This window comes from Camarhynchus parvulus, chromosome 17, assembly GCF_901933205.1.
Source record: "Camarhynchus parvulus chromosome 17, STF_HiC, whole genome shotgun sequence".
NCBI lineage: Eukaryota > Metazoa > Chordata > Aves > Passeriformes > Thraupidae > Camarhynchus > Camarhynchus parvulus.
The window spans coordinates 858,028-868,318 of record NC_044587.1 but is presented as its reverse complement, the minus strand read 5'-3'; the positions used below and the strand labels follow the sequence as shown (position 1 = coordinate 868,318).

The 10,291-nt window shown below is 54.0% G+C and overlaps 2 protein-coding genes across 2 annotated transcripts in view; one reads left to right on the top strand and one right to left on the bottom strand.

Moving 5' to 3' along the window:
* Positions 1–1,934: 1,934 nt before the first annotated feature.
* RPL35 (ribosomal protein L35) lies at positions 1,935–3,856 on the bottom strand. Its single transcript, XM_030961270.1, has 4 exons — positions 3,637–3,856; positions 3,189–3,325; positions 2,746–2,827; positions 1,935–2,140 (listed from the first exon to the last, which is right to left on the bottom strand). Exons 1-4 carry the CDS (start codon positions 3,637–3,639, stop codon positions 1,991–1,993), a joined length of 372 nt encoding a protein of 123 aa, XP_030817130.1. The 5' UTR covers positions 3,640–3,856; the 3' UTR covers positions 1,935–1,990.
* Positions 3,638–10,291, top strand: part of SCAI (suppressor of cancer cell invasion) — a 33,342-nt gene continuing 26,688 nt past the window's right edge. The window contains exons 1-3 of the mRNA XM_030961740.1: positions 3,638–3,766; positions 3,882–4,150; positions 4,212–4,406. Coding sequence (XP_030817600.1) covers positions 3,638–3,766; positions 3,882–4,150; positions 4,212–4,406 — 593 coding nt within the window. The remainder of the gene's footprint in view (positions 3,767–3,881; positions 4,151–4,211; positions 4,407–10,291) is intronic.

Here is a 10,291-nt window from a genome sequence, read left to right as displayed (position 1 = left end):
GGAAGCTCATCACTTCACCTCTGTGTCCTCTCAATCAGTCTGTTGTTCGTGGTCACTTAAAGAACTGCTTGTCTGCAGGATGTCTCCTGTGACAGGACAGGGCAGCTCTGATGGAAGGGCCAGACTGGTTGGTTTTGTCACACAGATATGGGTGGATGGAGTAATTCAGCCCCAGGATTTAGTGCAGTGCCAGAAACATGTTCAACTCCTCAAATGGCTGCTGGGGGCTGTGCACAGACTCAAGCCTGAGCTGTTCTCCAGTACTGCCTCCCACTTCAGCATGGGGATGGCTCCTGGATGTTCAGTGCCTGCTCAGTTGGGGTTTTTTCCCATTTTTGTGTTCCCCACCCTCTTGATTGGCATGCCAGTGATCTGTACTGACTGGATCTTTGGGACAGCAGATCCTCTCTCGGCAGTGCAGCTGCTCCTGTGGCTGGGGTGGAAGGTGACACCTGGAGCACACCCTGACACTCACCAGTCTCTGCAGGCAGAGTTTGGGCCGTGCTTGCTTTGCTGTGCTGTCAGGAGCATTGGCAGAGCTGCCAGGCTCCCCTCAGCCGTGCTGCTGGAGCAGCCCAGCACACATAGAACTCCCAAGAGAAGCCCAAATGCAGCCAGGCACGATCTGGCAGCATCACCTGCCCCAGCCTGCCCCGCTCCCAGCACAGGGATCAGCCCCTCTCCTGTCTCCAGCATCAGACTCCTGGGATGGGAGTGTGCGGATCTGGGATCCTCACAGGGTGCTCCTGCTCCTGGGGGGACAAGCAGCTGATGCTCCCTTGGAGCAGCTCTGACGGCCCAGCAGGACACACGGACACACAGACACAGCCCCTGTGACCCTGCCTGCCTGCCTGGGAGCAGAGCCCAGCCAGGGAGCTGTTCCCACACGCAGCCTGCCCGGCCCAGCGCTGCGCCAGCCCCGCTCCTCTCCTGCCAGACACGTCCCACGCACCCCATCCAAACAGAGACAGAGACAAAGCCAGCACAGCCCAGGTGACATCACAGCACAGCCACCCTCGCAATGCCACCATGTAGGGAAAATTCCCTGCACCGCTCGTGATTAGGCCTCTCTGGATAAAACTAGCTTGAGGCTTAAAAATCCTTAATTGAGAGAGCAGAATTGAGACATTTTTCCTAAACAGAATCTGGATCCAATCTAGGAACTCCCTAATGGATAGGGAATTTTTTATGTTCGAATGCATTGGCTGCACTAATACAAACCATGAGTGCTGCAGCCCTCACGCTCCAGCAGCACTGTGGAACTCTTCCTCACAATCAGGACCAAAAAAGGCTTTTGGAATTGCAGCTCTATCTCTGAGCCCCAAAGAACTCCATGGGGGACAAAGACAAACCATTTAACTCCTGCTGTGCTTTGCAGGTATAAAGAAGTGTGGAATTGTGAGGCCATGGATGCCCCAGCAGTTCAGAGGTGCCACCTGTGGAGGTCAGTTCTTTTTCATACCCTGAGCTCACATGCCCTGAGCAGGACCCAGACCCACACAGAGAACACCTGGTCTGACACTATCCCTCCCCCAGGGGGTTCTCAGGAGCTACAAGCTACCCAGGGATCTGAACCAAGTGCTGACAAGTTTCTATGATGTCCCATAAAATCCCTTAGCTAATCACTTTTTTTCTATTAACTCTTCAACACTGGCACAAGATAAAATTTTAAACTGTGATAAATAGTGATAAATATCGACTGACTACCAACATTTGTGAAAAGCTTCCGTTCTAGATCAATCTCAGGTTAAATACTTCTTACATGTTTGGATGAACCAGCCTCACCAATCTGTACCCATTCACTGCCCGTTCCTCAGAGGAAAATAAACTGCCAGGTCTGTATTTCCATTAGCAGTTCCCACTTCCCTCCATTAAGCTGATGACTCCTTTATGGGCTCTTTACCCACCAGCCCCAAATAAACCACCAGTGACACTTCCAAAGCAAACTCCATTTAATGAGCCATCATGCCCCAGTACAGCTGGCCCGGGGCTATGCCTTGATGGCGAATTTCCGGGCTGGGTATAAACGTTCCTTCCTCTGCTGCTTCTTGGTCTTGAGGTTCTCCTCGTGCTTGTTGAGCCTGCGCCGCATGGCCCTCGTCTTCTTGGGCCGCAGATCCAGCGGCTTGTACTTCTTGCCCTGTTTGCAAAGACACACAGCAGCTGAGCTCAGACACTGCTCCGAGCTGAGCTCCTGCCCCAGCCTCTTCTCCTTGGGACTACCACTACAGCCTGGAGCTCAGCAGACTCCTCTCCACTGGGAACACGGGTGGATTGTGACCTTCGAAGCAGCTCTGACTCAGGTCTAATCTTAAAAGCCCCACTTATCCAGCACCTCTTGTAAAGATCTGTTTTCCCCACCCAATATCATCTAATTCAAACTCCAGGAAGTGATAGTCTAAAAATTACAGAATCAAATAGATTTAAATAATTTCTTGGTCACCTGCGAGATTATCAAACTGAAAATAAGAGTATCTGCATTTCTGCAAACTCCATCTCCCAGCAAGTCCACCCCACCCCACAGAAGGGATGCTGCCAGAGGACTCTCCTGCAAAAAGACACTCACACTAAGCTTGCAGAACTCTTGCACTAATATTTAAAATGCGACCGTGACCAGAGAACTTTATACTGAACATACAGTTTTTCATTGAGTTTAAAGCTTTTAAGCAGCAATCCTTCCCACAAACTTTGTACTTGTGAATGGCAAGAGTGTAACGGCCACTTAGGGAAAACGCCTGTCCTTACCTTGTAGAACTTCCTCAAGTTTTCCTTCTGGGTCTGGTTGATGACAGTCAACACTCGGGCGATGGATTTGCGCACCACACGGCTGCAGGTGGGAAAGAGAGGGATGTGAGCACACCGTGCAGGAGCAGCTCCACGGGCCGAACCCGGGGTACAGAACCCAGCAGCTCCACGGGCCGAACCCGGGGTACCGAACCCGCGTGTGCTCCGCAGCCCTTACACTGAGCCCCGCTACAGCCAACGCCGGCAGCGCCCGGCTCAGCTCCTCCGAGCACAGACACGCACCGGCGCTCAGGCCTACTGAGATGCGCTATTTTCCACGCGCGTTTTCAGGTTTTTCTGTTCCACAGCACGCAGCCACCACAGCCTGCGGGAGCGGCTCTCAGGCACGCTGCCCGGGGACTCGGCGGCCCTGCCCGGCTGCCCTCGCCCCCGGCCCCACTCACATCTTGGACAGCTTGGAGGCGGCCCCGCCGGTCACTTTGGCCACGCGCAGCTGCGACAGCTCCACCTTCAGATCCTCCAGCTGCTTCAGCAGCTCCTCCTTCTTCTTCCCGCGCAGGTCTCGGGCCTTGATCTTGGCCTGCGGGCGGCGGACAGGCCGTCAGTGCCCCCGCCCGACCCCCGGGCCCGCATCCCGCCCGCCCTCAGCCCCCGCGGCACGAATGTGCGGGCCCAGGGCCCGGTGGGATGGGGGCGCACTGCCGGGATGCCCGGGCCCAGTGGGACGGGGGGGATGCCCGAGTGGCGTTCCCGCGGGATGCCGGTGCATCCCGGTGCCGTTCCCGGGGATGCCGGTGCATCCCGGTGCCGTTCCCGCGGGATCCCGGTGCATCCCGGTGCCGTTCCCGCGGGATGCCGGTGGATTCCCGACGCGCGGCCCGGCTCTCTCACCATGGCGGGCGGCGCGGGGCGGAAAGGCGGAAGCGGCGCAGGGAGAGGGGCGGTGCCGCGGCCGGACCGTACCAACGCGCGCTGGGCGGGGGGAGGAGCCTGCGCGCCGCGCGCCCCCGCGGGAGGCACGGTGGTCCCGGGGGCGCTGACAGGCAGGGCTGGAGGCACGGCCGGCCCCGGGCTCTGGGGCTGCAGCCCCGCGGGAGCCGATCGGTGCTGCGGCTGCCGCCCCCGCTCTCTGTCAGCTGCCGGAGCCCGGTCAGACCGCAGCCGGTGTTCTCACGCCGGCCGAGGTGCGGCACTCTTACACCGGCAGTGATGGGGACGTGATGGCGGGCGGGGCGGGAGCGGCAGCCGCGGCACCGCGGAGCAGGGGCAGAGTCAGGGGCAGGGCCGTGCGCGCAGGCGGCCGCGCGGGACGGACAGACGGACAGACAGACGGGCCGGTCTCGCTCCCCGCGGCGGCGCCGCCGCCGTATCCAAGCAGCCGCCGCGCCTCACCGGCCGCGCGCGGGTGGGCGGAGCCTCTCGATTGACGGCCGGCACAGCCAGTCAGAACGCATTCTCGCCGTTAGCCTGGGCGCGCAGCCAATAGGAGCGCACGGGGGCGGGGCTGGCCGGCGCGGACCGGCGCGAGGCGGCAGCCGCGCTCCCCGAACCTCGGCGGCGCTGCGGCCGCGCCCGGACCGGGACCGTGGTCGGGACCGGCGGGTGCGGACGGTGAGCGGGACCGTCCGGCAGCGCCTGCCCCGCTCCGGCCCGGCCTCCAGGTGCGGGGGCGGAGCGGCGGCGCGGGCGGACGCGGGCGGGGCGGCGGCGGGGGGCGGGCGGGAGCGGCGGCGGCTGCGGGCGCCTCGGGGCAGGCCCGGCGGCGGCGCGCCCCTCACCGCGGTCTCGCCCCCGCGGGAGCTCCAGGCCCGGCGGAAGAGCCCCGCCGCGCGTGGGAGCCCAGGTAAGGCGGCAGGTGCGAGCGGGGGCCCCGCGGAGCATCCCCGGCGGCGCGGCGGGGCCGTGCCCGGTGCCGCGGTGAGGGGCGGCGGGGGCGGGAGCTGCCGAGGCCCGGCGGCGGCACGGGGCCGTGCTCGCCGCTGTCTTTGCTGCTAACGGAGAGGAGGAACGCGATGTGACACGTCTAACGCTTAGGCCTGGGCTGGCAGCGTAGCCGGGATAATCACCCTCACGACCCCCGTTATTAACTTGGCCGCTGGCCGCGCTCCCTTCCCGCCCGCCGCGGCGGGGCTGCCGGTGCGGAGCGGCCGCTGACAGGTAGCGGCGATCGGCATCGCCAGACGAGCCCGTTGGGATGGAGCGTTGCAGGATTTTACGGGAGCGGTCTGTGCGGTGCTGGGTGTCCAAGCTGCCGGTTTGCTGGAATCGTCGTGGGTTCGTTCTGATTTTAAACTTCCATCGCAGCCGTTCCCTTGTCACCAATTTTTATTTGTTTTTGTACAGAGAGGTGTCTTGGACACAATAGGTGACATGAGATGCCCTTGGGGACAGAAGCCGGATGGTTGTGTCATCCCCTCAAATTTCTTGCCTTATAAAAATGTGCATAACCTGTTAAAACATTCAAGATAAAGACTGCAGGTTTTCAGCTCTAGATCTAATCTCCCACCACAGACTAGGACCTGTTTTCATCAATGTCTGAGTTGCACGTCTCTCATTTAATAACCAGACTCCAAGCTTCTATGCTTTAGCTGCCTCTGGGCCAAGCATTTCTGGTCCTCCAACCTGCAAAATAGACCCCTTAATAAAAAAAAAAAAAATCTGGATTTTGCACAAGTAATCCAAATGCAACCTGTAATTCATGGCATCTTGTCCAGCTAATGCAAAGCAGCACTGTGGGACCATATGAAGACTAAAATGTGAGTCTCCCAGAATGTGTGTGCTTCCCTCTGCTCCTGCGGGCAGCGGGACTGCTGTGGTGGTAGCAGTCTTTGCAAATCGTAGAAATTCATGCTGGAGTGGATCTTGCTGTGGGATCTGCAGGTGCAGTTCCTGCCTGGGGTCTCCTCACCCCGCCTGACCCCGTGGTGTGGTGGTTGTGCTGTCCCTGGCATGGTGGAGGAAGCACTCTGGGAGCCTGGTGCCCTGCTGGGGAGCATGTGTGTAGAAAAGAGGCTTCATTTTCAAATCAGGTTAATACAGTCTCATTCAAGATGTTTGAATAAATTGGACCGTGATTTATGTTAAATGAAAGAGTGAGTCACTTCACCATGAGCAGAGAGCATTATTCTCCAGTCATCCTGGGCTGCCAGAGCAATTCAGACAGTCACGAATGTGATGGCCAGGTCCTTTACTGCAGGAAATAGAAAAACCATTCACAGAAACTATATGGAGAGAGGGAATATTTTGTTGTTCTACAGAGGAGAATGTGATCATTGTTCTGTCTTGAAATGTAGCTACAATACACTATCAAAATTCAGTTGGCAATCCATGTCCCTTACAAACAAGGGAATATTTTATCACAACGATGTCTAGTTGGGCTTTTCTCTATGTGTAAGAATGATACCGTGTTCTGTGCTCTTTCGAGAAAGTCGATCTACAAGTGATAAAGATGCCGAAAGTGCATTCCAGCGGGAGCAACATGAAGCTCATTGTTAATCATTTCTGTGTCCCTGTTTTATTTTGTGGAGGGAAGTAATAAAAATGGAGTGCAACGATTCAAAACGTCGAGAAGCTTCTGACCCGAGTCAGTTCTGCACTGGGATCAGATGGTGCTGTCCGTGGCTTGCGGGGAGGGCCCAGGTTTGGGAGGTGGGAGCCGGGGGCTGCAGCTCTCCCGCGGTGCTGCTCCTGTCACATGATGCTCTGCACAGTCCCCTGCTCGCACTGCAGCTGCCTCGCTGCCGTGTGCCACTCACATCTCCCCTCTTCTTGCATCACTTTTATTCTGGTTTGGCTCTGCTGGCGTTAAATGGAGCTGTTGATGATCTGCTGCGGCACAGATGGATAATGGGAATTCATTGGATTATCTGGACACGTTACTTTGTTGGCTTATCTTTTATTCTGCTTGGTGTGCTTTGGGTAAGGAGGGAAGATCTCTGGTGTGGATGTCTGTTCTGAGGTGGTGTTACTGCCTAAAGAGATGCAATGGAGCTGATATTAAACAAAAACCCCCAACAGCCCCACTGGTCCCCTAAAGCATAGTACAGCTATTGGATTCTGACCATTAAAACCTGGATATTGATGTCTTTTTACACAGAACTTCACACAGTTCTCATTTTTTCATAAAAATTATTGCTTCCATTGGAGCAATCTTGGGAGAAGGATGACCAAGACCTGTACATGCAGATTTTATAATAATTTTGTTTGGTGTTCTTGCATAAGAATGTTCTGCAGGTTTGGCTTTTATAGCTAAGGTGCACTGTTGAAGCACAAAAGCTCTGTTCAAGCTGTGTAATTTTGAAACAGGCTGGAAACAGAGGTATGGTATGGAGCATGTGTTGCAGCAAGAGCAGACAGTTCAAAGGAGTGGACCAAGTTGTGTGTGGGAGCTGCACTGAGGGTCAAATGGAGGTCTGGTTCTGTAAAGTATGTAAGGAAGTTGCCAACACAAATATTACCTTGCAGCTTCCATGAGCTGAGAGAACGCAGCACAGCCCTGCAGCAGGGATGGAGCAGAGTAACCATCAATCTGGCTCCCTGAGGATGTCAGTCAGGAAAGGAAGTGTGCACTGCCAGACAGCCTGGATGGAACTGCAGGTTTAGAGGACTTGTTGTTTGAAGTATTTTTAATTATTGCTATTAATATAATGGAACACAGACTAGAAGCTGAGTTTTTGAAATATAATTAAAGCAGGAGTCAGCAGAGGGATTTCTCTGCTGTGAGGCAGAGGCACGGCTCAGGAGCAGTACCTGCTCAGGAAGGTGAATTCCCAGAGTGGTGGTGCTCTCCATGCAATTCCCAAGCGTGCTGGCAGCTCCCACCAAACACTGGTTTGGCGGGGAGAACTGAACCGAAGGGATCAGAAAGCTTTCCCAAGCTTGTCCTGCATTCCCTTTTGTCAGAATACAGTTCCAGTTGGAAGGCAGCCACTGGCACCTTGGCTGAGGATGGGAACAGGCTGCAGAGTGTGACGATAGCTGCCCTCCAGATCGGGCGCTGGCCTCAGCTGCCATTTGGGCCAGCCAGTAAATCATTTGGCTGGCTGAAGGAAGCCTCTCCATCTCTCCATCCCACTGCTGTACAATGCAGCTCCGTGCTAGCTGTTTCATTTCAAATTAATGAGTGTACATAAAAGAGTTAAAACATCAGTTGTTGTCAGATGAAAGAAAGAAAAATCTTCCTTGTGACTGGGATGCTTTTCAGGAACTTGGCTGCTGGGAAGGCGAGAGGCATGTGCTTTTCCACCCTGCTTTAGGTGATGGCTTAGTTCAAGGGGGCCCAGATTTGGCTCAGTCAACAGTTGTGTTGGCGTCTTGCCATCAAATGTGCATAAAATGGAGCTGCCTGCAGTTCCCTCCTCACTCTAACATGGAGGGGCAGCGGAGGGACCCGAGGCTGCTGTGCCGTGCCGTAGGTTGGGTTGGCTTGGCTGTGAGGGTTCCCTGCCTGTGCAATCCCTGCAGCACAAGCTCTTGCATTGTGACTGGGTCGTTGCTTTCCTGTCCCTGGGTTGTATTTTGGTGGCTTGTCATAACTAATGCATTTCAGCCCTCGTTGTGCCTGTGCTCCCAAAATCTCTCTCCTCTCTCACAGTGGCTCATGTGCTTTTCCAGATGTAGGAGCTTCGTCTCTCATTTGCAGACTCTTGCTATGGTTCTGTGGCTTATGCGCATTGCCACAAAATCGAGATAAAACACAACTGGCATTTTAGCTGCTCCAAGAACATTGTGTGTAAATAAACCACTAAATAGTTCAGCCTGTGAAATGTAAATACACACAGCTCGCTGCCACAGCTGATGGTGTTTTTCTGTCTCTCTTCTACCCTCCCACCCCTGCCAAGAGTGGGCCAGCCTGATGGTTTTTTCCCTCTTACTCTTTCATATAAACCAAATGACTGCTAAGTACCATGTAGGTGGTATGCAGGCACCACCACAAATTCATGATTTGAATTTGGATGAAAAGAAAAGCTCATGTCTTCTTCCACATTGCTTCTGCACCATCTTCTGGAGATTCCTAGACTCTGATGACCCAGAAATTCTTCTTTGGTCTGACTTTGAGGTTGAGCCTGTTTTTAGTAGCAAACCAGTGAAGTCAGTAGAAGAGCAGAGGCCCAACTGTGATGACATTTTTAGCCTGTGCCCTTTGTTCATCCTATACACAAAAGGTCGTGAACTGCAGTGAAAGAGGGATCACAGAGGGCGCAGAACAGACAAAGCTGGAACAAATTGTCAGTGGCAGAAACATAAAGAAGAGAAGCGAAAGTTTTGTGTTCTGAAGGCGATTGAAGGCCACGTGCATCCCATGGTGAGATCATGTCTCCTGTGTTCAAAGTGATCCGCCCCGAGTGGATTCAGAGGAGGCTGCTGGTGAGGTGTGGCTCCCATGATCTCAGTGTAGGAGGCAGGAAGGGACTGCACGGTTTCCATGGCATGATGTTAATGAGCACCTCCGCATGTTTCTGAGGGGAAGGATGCCAAAACTGCAGTTCTGGATACAGACAGGTGTGCTTCTAAGCAATAAAAGGATTTTTAAATACGTCTGAAACATACGAAAAGCCTGAGTCTACAGACAAAGCACTTACTTGAAGTTAAAGTAATGGGATTGACAGTGCATGTTGTATTTTCCAACTCATTTGACTCAGAATGGAGTTGAATTTGTGGTGCTGCCTATTTTGCTACAGGAAGTCATGAGACTGTTCCTGACGAGATTTCGCAGGTAGTGCAGAGGTGGCAGCTCCCCTTAACTCTGAGCTCTTGTCTTCTCATCCTCTGATGTGCTGAGGAAGGAATGATGCATTCATGTGAGAGCATAAACTTTCAGTTTGCAGTAATAAAATTTGTGTAACTTGTATAACGGTTCTTGTGTAACTGAGTGCCTGCTCTCTGCCACTTCCACTGGCCACAGCAGTGCGCAGCTGGGGAATGTGCGTGCGTGGGTTTATCTTGTTTTCTTATTTATCCCCTGCCCGCTCCTTTCCCTTTTTTAGGAATGCAATTACACGATCAGGCTTCCTCTTTTTTCTTCTTCTCCAAGCAGCTTTTCAATCCCTTGTCTAATGTAACTGTTGTTGTTGTAGGGGGAAAGGTCCTGAAGATTATCTAGTGAGTAGTTTTCACAAAATTCAAAAGAAGTTGAAGTAAAGTGTTTAGTGCATCTGTTATAGGGAAGGACAGACAGAAGAAGGTTGTTGTGTTGTAGGAAGCATCTGGCCAGCCCCTCAGAACGTGTGGAGCCCCAGGGCAGTGGCAGCTTGCCCTGTGCTGGGGAGGGCTTCATTTATTGGGATGCAAAGGGAAGGATCAATCCAGGTCGATGTGGGACCAGGCTCCCTGTCCCTGTAGGAGCAGCTGCTGGCCCTGCGTGCTCATGCTCTGGGGTGTGGGTGTGTTCATACACAGGCTTACTGGGGTTTGTGTCTTTTTATTCTTTAAGTGACTTCCCTATTGCCTGATCTTTAGAGGTAGCAGTATTTTTGCAAGTTAGCTCAAAAAATGTGTACTTTAGTAGGAAAACCAGTTTCTTGGAGACTTCCCAATAGGAGGTAGT